Source organism: Caretta caretta, chromosome 11 (assembly GCF_965140235.1).
Source record: "Caretta caretta isolate rCarCar2 chromosome 11, rCarCar1.hap1, whole genome shotgun sequence".
In the NCBI taxonomy this organism is placed as follows: domain Eukaryota; kingdom Metazoa; phylum Chordata; order Testudines; family Cheloniidae; genus Caretta; species Caretta caretta.
The window spans coordinates 50,217,310-50,235,505 of NC_134216.1; the positions used below are offsets into that span (position 1 = coordinate 50,217,310).

The following is an 18,196-nucleotide window of genomic DNA, read 5'->3' on the forward strand; positions in this document are numbered from 1 at the left end:
TGGGGCTCTTTTGAGACAAAATAGTTGTTTTCTTTGTAATATCTAGGAAGTGCATGTGTTTAAAGTCTTTTTCAAACGTACTAATTTAAATATATACACTACATTAATATGCAGTGTAATCACAAATGATTTCATTGGTTTTTGAACAGGTTTAAGTTGGTACCTACTGGCTTTCAAATTGTACATCATACCTTTTAGTCTGTGAAGTCTTAAGTGCAATCTGCGCTCATCACTAGTATTTTGAATCATATGTCCTACAATTCTCTCCCCCCCCCCCTTTTTTTTTTTCCCCCATAGGGATAAATGTGGCCAATCACATAGGAGGGAAAAAAATACAACTAAACTGGAGGTCTTAAAAAAAGACCAGACAACATCAACAACTCACATAAATCACATCAGTGCTGTGAAGGGGTCAGTAAAGCTAGAGGATAAGTCACAATTATACATGCCCAAGCTTTCCTCCTATAGCCCTCACAGAAAGACTTCTATGGAAACAGAGGACAAAAAAGCCTGGGACAATTTTAAAATCTACACAGAAAATGTTTCATATCAATCATCCAATCAGAGTGGTCACTCGAGGAATTCAGCCCAGTCCTTGGAGCCTAATGTTGGAGTTAGACAATTACAGCCGCCAAGGCACATTAACAGCAGTGTTTCTCAATCTCCCGGGGACATTCAAGACCAAAACCGATATCTTGCAGTGAACGAAGAGATGTATGGGCTTTCCCATATCCCAGAACAACTAATTAATATTTACAGTCAGCCTGTTGCCATCCTTCAAACCTCTGACCTGTTCCACTCTCCGGAGCAATTGCATGCGGCTAAGTCAGCTACTTTGCCAAGAAAAGGGCAGTTAGTCTACAGCCCAATGATGGAGCCCATGAATCGAAACAGCTATACACAGACACTACCCAAAATGCCAATGCACTCTCCACTCCAGCCCCCCACTTCCAGAGATGAGCGAGCCACATTAGATGGTCAACAGGGCTTATCTTCACAAACTTCAAACTGGGGTCGGTATACCAATAATTTGCTGGAGTCTGTCTCTGTTCCTGGGACACTGAACGAAGCAGTTATGACACCATTTTCATCTGAACTTCAAGGTATTTCAGAGCAAACGTTATTGGAGCTTTCTAAAGGAAAACCATCCCCACACCCCAGAGCATGGTTCGTGTCACTAGATGGAAAGCCAGTCGCTCAAGTGAGGCACTCTTTTATAGATCTGAAAAAGGGAAGGAAAACAGAAAGTAATGACACCAGCCTGGACTCTGGCGTGGACATGAATGAGCATCATCCCAGTCGAAAACTGGAGAGAGAGAAAACTTTCATTAAAAGCATGCATCATTCTAAGATCCTTTATTTGGAAGATTTGGATCTGAGCAGCAGTGAAAGTGGGACCACTGTTTGTAGCCCTGATGATCAGTCTGTGAGACACCTATTGGACGGAGGAAGTAGGCAGGTCCTAGAACAGCACACTGAAGAACCACCTCGGAAAAAAAACACAACAAAAGGTCATGAGTCCAATACTCCTCCAGCTAAAAAAAGAGGTAGACCACCTGTAACTAAGAGAGATAGTCAAACCAATATCTGGAAAAAAAGAGAGGAGAGACCACTGATTCCTATAAATTGAAACACAGTGTGTTCAGTGTTCTTGCTTTTTCTAGCAGTTTATGCACTCTTTCCTCTTTGCTTCTGGTAAATTTGCAATGTTGGATTTATAAGGAGCAGTCAAAATGGTTTTCTAGTATCAGGTAAAGTTACATTTCTTAACGTGCAGACTAAGGATTATGATTTCAACAGAGCATTGGATATAAAATGTGAATTTGTCACTAAGAAATGCTACAATGGTTTGTTTAAATTTTTCATTCTTGGGGTACACCTCTTGGGGTGCATAGTTAGAAATTTAGGCACTCAGAAAAAGAAAGTATTTTATTTTTTGTAGGCATATTTCTGGGTAGCGATTGTTAAAATGTTTCCAAAATGTTGTTCCTAACTGGTGTGAGCAGCAGGCTATTGTGTAGCATTTACACATAACTTTTACTGGAGCCCTGACCGTAGTAATTCCTATTTTGTATAAAGTTTCACCACATTACTCTCAATGTGTTCTTGGAAATAATCAGGGACTTGGTATCAACTCCAGACACTTGTTAAGTCTGCAAAAATCTTCCTTTTCATGTGTTACTCAATGCATATTGAGTCAAATTTGGCGCTCTATCATAGGCTATCGAGCTATTCCTGATTCACACAGGTGTATTTAGGATAAAACTTGATGTCTAATGAAAATACTTTTGTAAATATGAGCAAATGGCACCTTTTGCAGAAAAGGTACTTTTAGAAGGAATGACCTGTACTGTTAAGTTCATTCACTTTTAAAAGTTTTTAAAAACAAATAGTAAATTTGATCACATTGGCTAACGTGCCCCTTTTTTGCTACTTTTGTTAGTAGGCCATGCAGCACAGAGGTGTTAAACAGGCTTAAAAAAAACCTGATTGTTTAGACTTTTGAGCGTATGGAAGCTGAGCTCCAAACTTGGTCCACAGTACAACAGAGACACTTGATTATGAGTTATTACTAAGTTAAACAGCTACCAAAAGTTTTGAATGCATGAGATGTAACTTCCATATGTACAGAGGAAGGAAATGTCCATCAAAATATATTCTTTGTTTTAAATGGTCATTTTGTCAAAGTGATAGATTTAGCTTTGGCTAACAGAAAAGTAGACTCGCACTTTTTAGTGTGCTTCACATGAAACAGAATATTTCCTATGCCCTTTAAGATGTTTCTCTGAAGAAATAAGTCACAGCATTTTGGCTTTGGCAATTTGATTATAAAGGATTGCTTTAAAAAGTGTTATAGTAGAAAATTCCTTTTAAAGAAAAAAAAAAAAGCTTTTTATTGTCTATATAATAAATATGGTTGAAGTAACACAACCAAAATATATATATATACGCTATGGACCTGGGCTGCAGTCATCTTCACTCAGGAAATAATACCATCAAACTCGGTTAACACCTTTGTCTTTTGGGCGTTGGTACCATTCCTTCTTTTACTAGAAGAATTTGCAAACCAAATTGCAAACAATACCATGTTTCTGACTCTTCCTAGTATGCCATTGCTTCCTGAACATATAAAATCCTTATCGATCCCGTGAATATAACAATGAAAAACAAAATGTTCAGAGAGAAATATTAAATATGGTAAGTAGATTATTGTTTGGCCAACAGAAAAATAAATCTGAAAGATTACACAAGTCATCTGCCTTACAGCTGAGTGTGGGTATTTGCCAAGTTTGCTTGCCTTTGGTAATGTGTTTTGATTTGTGTAACTAATTATTCATATAAAAATGTTTATAACATATATCCTTCATCAAGTTCCACCCTCTGGATGGAATTTTTTTTCTCTGATGGATTCATAATGGTTAAATAATCAACCACACTTCAAAACCGATATACATTTGAAAGACTATTTGAATGTCAAGCTTATAAGTTATTGTCACTGTCAGTGCTTTCATTGTTGCACCAGTTTTGTTCAGTCCTTCAAATACAGAACCAGGGTTTACATTGATACTAATATAATGTCCTTGATAAGCTTTGTTACCCCCAAAATCAGACTTGGAGCATGCCCACAATGGTTTGCCTATTCCAGTAACTCTATTGTCTGTTTTGGTACATAAAAGGAGGTGGCCCACCCTAGAGGAATTGCTAGGGTTTTACCAGGGGTTCCCCTATGACCTTCAGGAAACTCTCCAGAACTAACTAACTTTGTTTACCCTTGGGAGGATGGATACAGCCTTCTGCTTAAAGGATTGACACTTAGGCAGTAGTCATTGAAAACAAAATATTCTCTATTTAACGTACCAATATTCCTTAATACAATAGATCTTAAAAGCATATATTAAGAAACAGAAACACAAATTCTGTGAGCACAAGTGTGTACATTAAAATAACAAATACTGTAGTATCATACATTTGGAGGTGGCTTAAGTGATTTCGTTCTACATACGGTGATCAATCAGATGGATGCTGACAGCAATTTCAATTAAATACTAAACTTTGTACATAATAACAAACATACATGCACACACAGGCATCCAACTTTATTATCTCAAGCATACACACAAACCTTATAAACAGTTATTTTATTTCCTTAATATATTTTTATGCATCTTATTAGGATCTACTGCTGCCACTCCAATTTTTATTAATGTTGTTTCTACTTTTCCCTTTAGCTAATGGTGGCATATTTGCTGAGGGGAAAAATAGTGTTCCTAATGCTGTGCCCTGTAAAAGAGCAGCTAAAAATCTCTCTCATGAGTTGAGGGTTTGTCAGATACCAGTCAATACTGAGAATATGCTTCTATGTCACTTTGTGAACTACAGCAGCTTGACACTGATGAATGTTAGTTTGCAGATTCCCCCATGGAATTTTTGTGAATAAATCCATTCTGTGGAGAAGAAAATAATTGATTCCTCAAGCCTACTGTATGTGGCTCATTAATGGGAGTGATAGGACACAATAAAATAATGGCTTTATTTAATCCCTGCAAGCTCAGAGAGATTGTTTGGCATTCTGCTGTTCCCACAAGAAGTTGTTATGCACCAAAGCTGGGATTCACTCCCCCCAGGGATGTGTACGTTTGTTGGGAGGCTCAGTTTTAAGTCTGGGACTCCATAGAAGCCCAGTGGTGGCTGGCTGGGATGTGCACTGTATTGGCTGGTGCAGCTACCTGATGGGCTGTGCTGGCTAGCTCCAGGTTGCCACCCCCAGCAGAGTAGGGGATTGCACTCTTGCATACCTCCCCCCCAAGCAAACATTGTGCTGTTTGGGCTCATCAGGCAGAATCTGACCGTATAAATGTGGCAATACAAAGTGCCCCTTCTGAGCACATATGCCAGTAGTGCATTTCAGCTGATACCCTCAGATCTGGTGTGTTAGGCTAACAGACCCCAGAAAATTTGGCTTGCTTTTAGGCTTCCAGCAGCAACATGGATCAAAAAATATATACACTTTTTTTATGCAAAATCATACAGCTGATGTTTGGACTTCGGGAGCTTATATTTTGGCTCAGAGGTGAATGAGTGATTTGTTAAAACAGTCCCCTTTATACACATTTCAAGGCAATGCATGTTGTGTGCAGTGATGCTGTACCATGTTGATCTCAAGATATTAGAGACACAAGATGGATGGATAAGGCAATACATGTTAAAGGACACAGTATCTGTGTAGATGAAGCACGTTAGGGAAAGGTGGGTGCGATAATGTCTTTTATTGGACTAACTTCTGTTGTGAAGGAGACAAGCTTTTGAGTTTACACAGAGCTCTTCAGGTCTGGGAAACAATTGCAACGTGCCACAGCTAAATGAAGGTGGAACAGCTTGTTTAGCATAAGTAGTTAACATATTCTATGGGACCATTAAAGGTGAGTGGCCAGGGAATACCCCTGCAGTCATAGGACCAAAAAAAAAAAAAGTCAGGGGATGGGTTAGTGGGTTACATATCGTTATAAGCCATAAATCCAGTGTCTGTATTCAGTCTATGATTTTTAGTGTCTAGCAATGTTATGAATTTAAGCTCCCAGGCTCTTCTTTTGAAGGTGTTCTGCAACAACACTGCAAACATACAGAAAGCACATGTCTATACAACAAAGGTTCTAAGACAGTTGAACCACCATCTCAAGCAATACCTTCATTGAAGTATCTAAATGTTGGTTGATATCTCTGTTGGGATTTTCTCATTTTTACCTGGCCCTGTTCTTGTCCAGTGTCAGTATTGGGATTTTCTGGACTATTCCCACCAGCCATTGGTTTGGTGATAATTGCAGTAGTACATCTGTCATAGTGGCCTTACTACAGCCATCTTTGTTTCGCAACCTCCCACTTGCTAGCACTGGTGCTGTTTTTGTTGCTCTCTTTTGATTTACTGGCATGAACTGATTAAGTATTACTAGCAGTTGTAATGTGGTGCACTCTGTCCCAGCTCTTGTATGCCCAGAAACCTCAGACTCTCCAGTGAGTGGCACCTTCATGTTATTTATTTATATTCCCACCACTGCCACCAGTACAGTCTTGTGCAGCCAAGTATTTACAGTGGTTTCTTGCCCTGTCACCCCAGGGCCAGAAAGAAACAGAAACGTCCCTCCCTTGGGATCTCAGAGCATGCTGAGTTCACTAACCCAATCTCTCCCCTTTCTTCCTGTGTCAACTTTTCTAGCCCTTAGCTAATCAGTCTTGGGCTGATGGACCAATTAGCTAGCTATCTGCCACTGAGTCTTCTCCAGGGGAACTAATTGGTGATCAGAGGGCTGGCTTGCTTGTTTGTCTCCAGCACTCTCACAATAGTGAGACATGTCAAGTGGCTTTGCTACATTATCCTTGTTTGCTACATTTTTGTGCTTGTAGACCAGAAGGTCTGTAGTACTTAGCTCAGTGGTTGGTTTTCCTTTATTTTTCCTCACCCTTTAAGATGTCAGAAGGGTATAAAAGGCTGACCTGTAACAGGCCCAGGGGAAAAATATTGGCCACAGACTCCAGAGAGGAAGGGTCATATTAAGGCAGTTAAGGGCCCTAAGTGCACCATGATATTAACCCTCCCTGCCCACATGCCATGGCCCCACCTCACACAGAATGGCAGTCCTAAGATGCCCCCTCTGCTTCCCCATGGCCCCAGCCTTCAACTAATGTTTCACCTTTACCTCAGGGCTCTTCTATGTTCAGGCCCAGCAGCCAGCCAGGAGCTCTTTCTCCTCTGGTCACTGCCAGCAGTGAGCTGTCTGTGGTGCTGCAGTCCTTCAGCCTGCTAGGAGCACTGTGTGTACTCCTCAGGCTCCAAACAGCAACTGCCTGACACTACCTCTGCAGCTTCTTTTGTATGGGTCTGCAAACCTCTGATTGGCTTCTCCCTGCAGCCTTTCCCTAATTGGCTGCCTCCTGAACAGTCTCTCTAGGCCATTTGGAGGACTTAGTTCCACAGCTCTTTTCTGGGACGGGGTGTGGTAGAACAGCAGGAGACCTCTGAGCCTGGTACACCCCATCACAGGGCTGTTGTCATACAAGTGTGCAAGGCCATTAAGTATCTCCTGCTATGCAGGAATGTGACTATTAGTAACATGCAGAACATAACATATTGGTTTGCAGCAATGGGGTTCCTAAACTGCAGAGCAGCGATAGATGGCACGCATATCCCTATTTTGGCATAAGACCACCTTGTCACAGAGTACATCAACAGAAAGGGCTATTTCCTCTAGTTATGCAAGTGTTGGTGGAGATGCTTCGCTGACCTCAGTGTGGTCTGGTCAGGGAAGGTGCAAGACACTTGCATTTTTAAGAACAAGGACAGTTCAGAAAGCTGCAAACAGGGACATTCTTTCACCTGGTGATATTGAAATACCCATAGTGATTCTGGGGGACCCAACTTAACTCTAGCTCCCCTGGCTCTTGAAGCCATACACTAGCCACCTTGACAGCACCAAGGAAAGATTTGACTACCAGCTTAGGAAGTGCAGAATGGTAATTGAATGTGCTTTTGGTAGATTGAAGGTGTGCAGGCATTGTTCACTCACAAGATTGGATCTCTGAGAAAAATATCCCAATCAACAATCCTGGGCTTGTCTCCTTTTGCAGTCTTTGAAAAACTCAAGTATAGCACCTCCCTGTGCCTTCCCCCAACATTTCATGTAGCATCGGGCTGCATCCCTACCACTCTACTCAGACACAGCTTCACATACACTGACCTACGAAAGCCAGGGCTGATGTGTGCATGGGTAAAATGCACAGGAACATTCCTTCCTCTTTAAGCTCTCTTTCATAAATTTAAGGTTTTAATGTATTTGTTTTTAACTTGCACTGAATTTTTTCTGAAGTGTTTTTGTTACTCAATAAAACTTTGTTTGGAAAACAATTCATCTTTATTAGTTCCCAACATATGCTGCACAGTGCCTGGTGACAGCAAAAGCACTCACTTGACTTATTATTACATACTGTGACAACTTGTAGGATCAGTGACAAACACAGTGTAATAATGATAAATATACAGTAAGAGCCACAAAATTAATAGGTGCATTGACAGTGTTATATTAATAGATGTGCACCAAGCACATCGTAGTTCCTAATAGGCTTGCAAACTGCAGGGCGAGGTACGCCACAATGCATTGCTGTGGCTCACTGTTAAAGTGCTCTTTCAGAGCTTCCCTATACAGATAGCCCTTTTGTTTGACTGTTCAAACTCAGCAGATAGGCGGTCAATCCCTGCCCTCCATCCTGGTGGCAACTCTTCTCCCTTTGTTTCACTATGCAGGACACAACAGGCAGCGTTAACGATCTTGTAGGTCCACAAGAGTCCTGCAGTTTCTGTGTTTGTTGCTGGAGAAGCCCCATTATCACCTGGTGCATCTCCATCTCTTACCTGCTGGGACTCCTGGGTCTTTCTCTTGTTCTTTCCTTTTCCATACAGTATTCATCCTCCAGGGCCTCTGTTCACTGGCTTGTAGACTCTCATTGAGTGTCTCATCCCAAGTCCTTTTTTTTCTCTTATTTGGCCCAGGTGTTCTGTGGGGGGACCCCTCAAGGCTGCAATGGCAGCAGCTGCAGATAAAACACACCAGAGATACCATTCTCAGGATAGTCACAACAGAAGGCAAAAGTCGAGATTCAGACCTCCCTTCCTTTCCTCCCTAAAGTTATAAACAAGACATGGTCATTGTCCACATTTCTACAGCTGCTTCTCCCCACAGGCCCAGGGGAGCCAATATCTTCTGTGTACTTGGGCAGGTGCATGTCTGGAGCCTGTGGCTAGCATAATCAACTATGCTGCTGCACACAATTGGAGAGCTGCTAGGTGTGCTTTTTGAAATGGACAATCAAGAAAAGGAGTTCAAAAAATTCGTGGAGTTTTAAAGGGGGGAGGGCTTCTAGTCTCCATGACCCCTGGGCAGTGGAGTTCACAATTGTGATCAGAGCTGCTGGTGTTGGGCATTGTAAAAGAACGCCGTCTCTGAGAAGCAAGATTCTTCAAAAGATGATTATTGCTGTTGCCTCATGTAATGAAAAACTAGGTATCACTTACTCTGAGCATAAACACTAGGAGTTAAGAATGTGTGTGCACAAATGTACCTTTTGTATTTCCCCTGAGGGTCAGATTTTGTCAGATGCATGGGGCAGACTTCAAATAAGTAACTTTATAGGTTTTTTCCCCTGTGGCTGCTTAAGTGTGACTTAAGGAGCTCCAGAATTTTCCCACTTCAGAGTAGCACACCAGTTTCAAATCTCTTCTGCCTTGTATAAGGTAGGCTAATGGAGTCCCTAAAAAAAGGGGGGGGGGGTAATTTAGTCATGTGTGTTTTATGCAATATAGCACATTTTTCAGACCAAGCACTTCTTTGTAATGAAGATAAGTGACTATGTTGGAGTAAACTGAGAATATTAAACTTACTGATGTTTTCTTAGGCGCCAAATGGAGGTAGTTTTCTGTTAACTTGGCAAACACCATCATAGATAGGCAAACACCACAGGAGAGGAATTGTTTATTCCTGGTGTGAGGGGACTGTTGTCTAATCAAGAATGTACATAGAGGGTTCTGATTAGAACATAACTATGTTTGGCATCCTGTTCTATGTTTGACATCCTGAAAAAAATACTTGTGTACTGCCAGATTTACTAGTCGAACAGTGAGCATGTTCGAGCAATGCAGATCTGGAGAAGCTTCCCACAACCAGACCCTCGCAACAAAATCCATGATGCAAGAGGGAAAATACTTTGTTTGAGTTCCACGGTCTTGCTCACGTGCAGTGATTTGTACCAAAGAGGAGGAAATTGCCTGTGGATATTCCACAATAACTGAATTCACACTCTCGTTGTCAGTCTTTTTCATTAATTATAATAAAAACAAAGTGGGTTAATGGTAGATTTTAACGTAGCAGTCTACAAGTTAAAATGCAGTTACTTCTGAAATCGGATGACTTTCAATGAGTAGTACTGTATTTGGAACCCTTTACACGGATAGAGTAAACAACCGAGGCATGGAAGAGCTGAAGAAAGTAAACTAGCCTGCTAAAGTGCCTTTCTTTTTCCTCAGAGAGTTATTTTATCGGTCGGACGCTCCACTATATGAAAAGCACATGTAAATTTTTTTCTGTTAGCCAAAAAAGATCATGACTAAAACTATGTAGTTTCTGTAGTTTTTGAAAGACTAATCTAGTGTTTCATGTTGGAACATTGCCTCCTGCATGTAGATAACAACACTTGTTTGCTGTAAGCCATGTTTTTACATTTTCTATTCGGGAAGTGTTAAGAAAATGTTTGTTGGAAAGAAGTCAGAAATTATCAATGAAATCACATCTCTCCAGGGATTTCAACAGTCAAGGGTTTTTTTTAAACACACAGGGCCTGATTCTGATCACACCTCCTTAAATCAGGGAGTAAATGTGTTGAAATCCATTGATGTCAAAGTATAAAACTGATTTAAATGATCTCGATATCAGATCTAATACATTTATTATCTCAAATGGAATGTACACATAGCTAAAAAATTATACATCCTACTTTAAGTGCTGAGCTACCTGGCTAGCAGGAGGTAGAAGCAGTATGGAGACAGGTATTTTATGACTTACAATGAGGGAGCTAATTTTAATCACACTTTTGAGCCTGACCCTGCATTGCTTACGTACTCCAAGTTCCCCCACTGACTTCCTTGACATTGAATTTAGTGGGCCTTTGGGCATGCAAGAGATACAGGAGTAGGCCCATCATGTTTAAAAAGTGAGGATGCTATTCTCGAAATTGTTCATATTAAAATGTAAATGTGTGTTACTCTTTTGGCCATAGGCACTCTGCATTCTGCTAAGGATTTGGGATATTATAGCCGTTTTTTAATGATAAACACTTTTATCCAAGCTTTTTTGTTTACTTTTAAAAGTATTATTAAATATTTCCTGCTAAAAATCTGAAGCCATTCACCCCTTTGTAGTAAACCTTTTAAAAAACAAAAAACCAAACAAAAAAAATTTATGTAGTAATTCATGTTCTCAACATTTTAAAGTTTAAAAATTAGTTTTTACCAACTGAAATTTCCGTAATTTTAGTCACAAATTAAGATTTAATAAATCTCTATACATGTTTTCCAAGTATTTGGATATATTATTCCTCAATTGAACTGATAGATTCAGTTAAAGCATAATATGATGTGAGACTTTAATGCATTTTATGATCTCAAGTCTTTTGTAACTATTTTTACAGCATCTTTGCAGCTGTGTTGGGGAAAGGGCCCTTTTTAATGCTCAGTAGAGCATGAAGCTCACAAAGAGTCCAATTCTGTGAGATGATGAATCCCGTGGAGCTGATGGCACAGGAAGTGCTTAACATCTTGCAGGACTGCGCCTTAAATGTTGAACAAGCACTTCATTGCCTTGGCAATCATTTTCAAACACACAGTCTTGTAAACATTTATTTTCTATTTCAAACATAATTGACATTTTGCATCCCTCTTTTTAGGTGTTTCTATCTTTTTTGTATCCTTTTGTCAGGTGTCTTCATGTCTCAGAGTATTTACTACAGTACTACTCTCTTTATTGCTGAAAATGTAATTAAGATTTGTAAAACATAGCTCATGCAATATAATAAAATAGTTTTTAAAAGTTATTGCTGCCTTATTTTTAATTTGTATTTTGAATTTCTTTAAGCAGCACACATTATTCAGGAACACACTAGTTTCATGTGAACTTTGTTTGCTAGATTTATGACAAGAAATTAAATTTTCCCACCAAATCACTCCTATATTAAGAGCTTGTCACTGGTCACCAAAACTGTACTTACTATTAATTTGTTTACTTAGGCTCCAAATCCAGTAATAAGCTCTGTGTAGGCAGTCATCTGTGTCCTCAAGGAGTTCACTAAAGAATTGAGACCTTATGTCCTGATAAAACCCCCTATTGACTTAATTTAGAGCAGGACTGAGTCATTACAATGGGCATGATTCTGAAAGGTGCTGAGTACCCACAATTTCTACTGACGTCACTGGGAATTGCAGGAACATTCTCAGACCCAAGCCCAAATGTTTTGGTTCATTGCAGTCCTGCTTGCATAATGTGCTCCGCTTCAGAGAATCTCAGGATTTTACCTTCAGAACAGAGCAAGTCCTTTGAAGTCTATGTTGTGTTATTACACTTAATTGCCTTCTGTTTTGGTCCCCAGTTACATCTTTGGGGTCGGTACAATTTTTTTAAATGTCCGTAGTAACTAGATTGCTGACTGTAACAGTAAGGCCTAATTTCTGTTAATGTCAGTGGAATGTTGACTGTTCACAGAGAAGCCATGAAAGGATTAAATAAGATCTGAAGTGCTCTCCATAGAATGTTATCTAAATAGTCTGGCTCTATTGACAAACCTGGCAGTATAAGAACAACATTGTAACTGTTTTGTGACATCACAAAGACAATACCTAAAGAGAGGTACTTGATTTATCAATAAATCTAAGATTTGACATCTTCCTTTGTCCTGCCCATCTCTCACATGTATTTTGTCTGTAATCAGACCCTTCACTGGGCTAGGAACTGTACAGATGTACAAGACAATACCGAGAGTTTATAATATAAATTGTCAAGACACTGGATGTGAAAGGGGAAATACATTTTACAGATGAGGAACTGAGACATGGAGAGATGAAATAACTTGGCCAAGGCCCATAAGAAATCTGTAGCAGAGCTGGGAATTGAACTGAGATTTTGAGAGTCCAGGGCCTCAACCAGTTTCTCATTTCAAAAGAGTATAGTCCACTTCCCTGAGAAACTGAGATTGGAAAATGAGTAGGAGCTATAATCCCACAATTTAACAATTAAATTACAATTATATTTTATCTCTTCAGCAGACACACAGAGTGCTCTTGATGCACAAATGTAACCTTGTTTATTATAATGGGAATTAGAGGAGATTATACCCTGTTCATTCTCACGCTCTCTCTGGTACATACTTTGTTGTTGTAACTTTAAACAAATGTTTACTAGCTGGCTCCCAAAGCGGTCTGTGTCTAGTTTCTCTAATTCTCTACACACAAAGATGATAGGTTAAAATAAAGTTAATCCTCTATCATCCCTCAGGAACCTGAGTTCCAGCCAGAAGGAGGTTGTTTGCTGCTGTTTGGGGTTTTTGAAGGAGAGTTCAGGGTGATTGTTTTCTCTAGGTAATGTGATATACAAAAAGAGTTTCACTACTGTATATCTATAAATATTGCAAAGATTACTGTTTTCATATATCCGAAGTCCTCTCGCTGAAACAAACATGCCTTTCTTACCAGTAGCTTGATAGGTTACTCTATTTTAAGTTGAATAAGAAATCTGAATTGCTTTCTCTCTCAGTTCTTTCTTAGGCTATGTCTACACTACATCTTATGCCGGCATAATTTATGTTGCTCAGGGGTGTGAATAAACCACCCCCCTGAGAGACATAAGGTACACCAACAAAAGTGCTTGTGTGGACAACACTTCTGGGAGAGTTTCTCCCGCGGACATAGTTTCCGCTGTTCGTGGAGGTAGTTTTATTATGTGGACGGGAGAGCTCTCTCCCATTGGCAAAGAGCGTTTTCACTACATGCTCTGCATTGTTTGTTTGCTTTACCTCTTAGAAAATCATCTAATGCCCTCAAGTGACGTAATCTGTGGAGCAAATACACTTCTATTTCAACAGCTTGAGCAGCCCCTATGACCTCAATGACCCTGCTGTTGGTTCCTGGTTCCTTGGACAAATAACTAGTGTGTCAGACCTATCCACATTGTCAAGGTTCCTTCCCCACTCTGAACTCTAGGGTACACATGTGGGGACCTGCATGAAAAACCCCCTAAGCTTAATCTTACCAGCTTCGGTTAAAAGGTCTTTCCCCCCCAAAAATCCTCCCAAACCCTACACCCGCTATCCTGGGGAAGGCTTGATAAAAATCCTCACCAATTTGCATAGGGGAGCACAGACCCAAATCCTTGGATCTTAAGAACAATGAAAAAGCAATCAGGTTCTTAAAAGAAGAATTTTAAGTAAAGAAAAAGTAAAAGAATCACCTCTGTAAAATCAGGATGGTAAATACCTTACAGGGTAATCAGGTTCAAAACATAGAGAATCCCTCTAGGCAAAACCTTAAGTTACAAAAAGACACAAAAAAACAGGAATATACATTCCATCCAGCACAACTTATTTTGTCAGCCATTTAAACAAAACAGAATCTAATGCATATCTAACTAGATTGCTTATTAACCTTTTACAGGAGTTCTGACCTGCATTCCTGCTCTAGTCCCAGCAAAAGCAACACACAGACAGAGAGAACCCTTTGTCCCCCCCTGCACCTCCAGCTTTGAAAGTATCTTATCTCCTCATTGGTCATTTTGGTCAGGTGCCAGCGCGGTTATCTCAGCTTCTTAACCCTTTACAGGTGAAAGGGCTTTTCCTCTGGCCAGGAGAGATTTAAAGGTGTTTACCCTTCCCTTTATATTTATGACGCACACAAACCTTTGGCAATTACACCACAAGGAAAACAAATTTCTTGTTTTTTGTGGTCTGACCAGTAACAGACACTCCCCCAAATGTCTCATTAGATACGAGGCCTGGTATGAGTAACTTGAATTAGGACGATAGGGTCAACAATCCATATTTTGCAGCTTTGGAAGTCATCAACTGAGGAGTTTACCTATGTACAGCAAAGTAAAAAAAAACTTCTGTATTCTGATGGGATACCACCTATCCAATGTCCAGAGGAAAGGAAAACACTCAGTTTATCTGTACCAGTGTGTTCTCTCTCACACACACACAATTAACAGGTGAGAAATTGGTTTTTAGTTATGCAGCTGCTTTGGGATTCAAATGAAGGGGTGCTGTCTTTTGCAGGATTGATTTACCTAACCAGATTTGTAGAGAATGTGCTTTAAATCAAATTAGCTATGTTAGTTTGTTGTACTCAGCAGTAACTAACTAAATGTCAGGATATTGGCTGATAACACTGGAATGGCTTCAGGTCCTAATCCTAGAGATATTTTGTCATGTGTGTCATTATATAAATTAAGTTTAAATTGCATAAAACTAGGAAAAGAATAAAGAGGACCAGAGAAGGGGAGCAAAATTAGCAATTTGGTGAGAATTGAGTTTTTTGTGGTACACTTTAGTCAAGCAACAGCTTCCCAAAGGTACTGTATTGATTACCATCATTTTATATAAATTCAGATTACTGCTGTGAAATTCTGATCTTAAATGCTGTTTAGGACTTGATGACGTTTGTGTAACTTTGGATAGAGGTATTTGAATTTGTTTCTAAATGCCATATGGCTGCAAAGATCGGTTTTAGGAAGGGAAAATATCTCTTTATACAGTGTTATATCATGTGACTGACTGGTGCTCTTTCTTGGATAGGATACCTCATACTCATCTTTTCTGTTTTCTTCAAAGGTGCAAAGATTTCGTACCCACAATTATGTATTGGTCCCACTCCCTGGCTCCTGAGCAGCCAAAGGCAGAACTGAAATTATTACTTAAGTATGTTGATTTTCTTGAGGTCATGTAATATTACCCAGAAGCTCAGGGTATCCTTCCTAATCTATTTCATTCATATGTGGTTTCTTTTCCACTCTGCCCCATATTCACTGCAATTGTTAAACCTACTGAAAAGTATTTTCTTATATTGGCTCTTGATTGCAGGGACTATCTTGCTACACAGGTAGTTCTCAAACTTTTGTACTCATGACCCCTTTCACATAGCTAGCCTCTGAATGTAGCCCCCCCCCTTATAAATTAAAAACACTTGTTAATATAGTTAACACCATTATAAATGCTGGATGCAAAGCGGGGTTTAGGGTGGAGCTGACAGCTCGCGACCCCCCATGTAATAACCTTGTGACCCCCTGAGGGGTCCTGACCCCCAGTTTGAGAACCCCTGTGCTACTCGTTTGTACACCATGCAGCATAATGAGGCCCCAATACTGATTACAGATAAGAGACCTCCTGTCCAGTTCATCTTGAACAGAGTCGGCAAAAGCCACAACAAAGCTATGCACAAGTAATTCTATCTTCACAACTCCAGCAAGACATTGTTACACAACAGCACCATGCTGACTTCTTGTCCTGCTTTTGTACCAACTGGTGCCCAGCACTGGACGCTCATCTCTCAAACCCTCTCTCAGGAAATCGTTAACAGGTTAAGCTAGTCGGGTGAACCTATGGAGCTTTCTCCACCTAAACAACAATTTTGGAGTCTCTGGTGCTCCCAGTGCATCTGGACCAAATATGTCCTTTAAGCTGCAGATGAGCAGGTAACATTTTGGAGAAGAGGGACCTTAGACAAACTTTAAAAGATTTTAGTCTATTTTGTAAAAAAAATATTTGATTAATTCTTAGTGGATGGAACCAGATGTCAGTCTCTTTTCTTCCCTCTTCCTTTTCTTTCCCTCCCTTCATTTCTTTACTTTTTTGTTTCTTTTTTCTGTTCTCCCCTCCACTTTATAAATGCACTTTTAAAAAGTGTCCTGAATTGTCACTCAGGAGTCACTCAAATCTTCAGCTGTATTCAGTGAGTGTGTTTGCTTCTTCTTTTCAGTGGTACCCATTTTTCTGGTATTCTCTTATCAAGAGAGGAAACCATATACATTCAAGACTGCTCCCTCTAACACAAGACTTCAGACTGTTAGTGAATTAAGTAGAGTTCACTCATTAGTTGCTTAAATATTCTTAAATTCTGACCTATTAAATATTGGGAAGTTCCCTGGTTGTACGTAATGACTTTATGTGCCGCTCACCTGACTGATAGTTTCATATCCAGTATGTTTTCAATAATTCAACAAAATGCATCCCATTACCACTGTAATCTCATTAGACATATGCTATAAATTAGAAGAACTACTTTTCTTTTTACTGGAAATCATAGACTTTTAATAGATTATTTCCACTTCTATGAGTAAAGAGGGCCACATTTTCTCAAAGTTACATCTGATGGGTCCCCACCTGATTTGTATCTGCAAAAAAATACTTGCAAAATTAAAGGCTGTGTTGAGTTCTATGGTAGATTGTTGTACTTTAAAAAAAAATACAACAAAAATATTAAAACAGAGACACTACATCATAGCATACTTGATGGATCTCATTAAATATAATCTGAAGCAACTGGATGGAAGATAGCAATAAAATATTGCAACTAGAGAGTTTGCAAGCACTACCAAAATCTACAGCATCTGATTTAAAGACCAAAGCAATGAAAGATGGCTGGGAAAAGACAGATGTCAAATTATTTGAGTAAGTTTCATAAAATCACCTCCCATTTCTCAGTTTATCAGTACCAAATCATAAAAAAATGTGTGGTTTGCTATCACAAATATCTACATTTTAATACTTGAAGTTTTTCTGTTTAGTGTATTAGTAATTGATTAACTTATTGGTACATGTGATGGGGTGTACCTACCCTGCACCAGCCCCCAAAGGGTTAACTGTGCTTTGCAGGCTGAGGAAGCCCCATCCCTCAGACCCTGCTGCACATGCTCAGCTTGGAGGCAGAGTATAAAAGGAAGCGGCCCACCTCAGTCTGGGCAGGCTGCTGAAGTGGGATGACACAGAATGCAGGATCTCTTCAGGGAGTTGCTACAGGCCTCGATTACAGACTCAAGACACACACAGCTCCAGATGGACTCCAGGCTGCCTGACAAACCCAGAGAACAGGACACACGAGCAGGAGCTACACAGCTGGAGGACCCCAGAGACCCAAGGGAACCATGGAGTATCGCTGAGGGAGAAAGGGTAGGAAGCGGCCCGGGGACTTAGACTTTGCTCCCGTGAGTGAACCAGGGAACTGGCCAGCATGCTTTGGGAGGATCCCCGCTGACTTGGTGGTGAGCACTCCGATCACTGCCAGAGCCATGGGCTGGGACGTAGAGGAGCAGGGAGGGCCCAAGTCCCCCTACCCTGGGCGCCACATAACCCTAGGTGGCACCCCACTTCCCCAACAAGCCAGTAAGCCACAGGGTACCCCAGAAGTGGACACATTTATTGACTCTGGCCCTTAAGCTACTCTGTCCTGAGTAGAAGGACTGCGTTATTGACTCTGGTTATTAGGCTATGCTGTCCTGAGCAGGAGGCCCGTGCTATTGACTTGGGCTATTTGGCCATACTGCCCTAAGTAGAAGGGCTACGCTCTTGACTTGGGCTATTAGACCACGCTGCCCTGAGTGGGAGGGCTGCTTTATTGACT

At 40.3% G+C, this 18,196-nt stretch overlaps 1 protein-coding gene across 3 annotated transcripts in view; it reads left to right on the forward strand.

Annotated features, from left to right (window-relative positions):
- FAM171B (family with sequence similarity 171 member B) overlaps positions 1–11,631 on the forward strand; it is a 73,133-nt gene extending 61,502 nt beyond the window's left edge. For 2 of the 3 annotated variants that reach the window (XM_048868829.2, XM_048868830.2), the window contains exon 8: positions 298–11,631. In XM_048868829.2, coding sequence (XP_048724786.2) covers positions 298–1,630 — 1,333 coding nt within the window. In that variant the 3' untranslated portion in view covers positions 1,631–11,631. The remainder of the gene's footprint in view (positions 1–297) is intronic. The other variant, XR_007359071.2, reaches the window with a different exon arrangement.
- Positions 11,632–18,196: the final 6,565 nt, after the last annotated feature.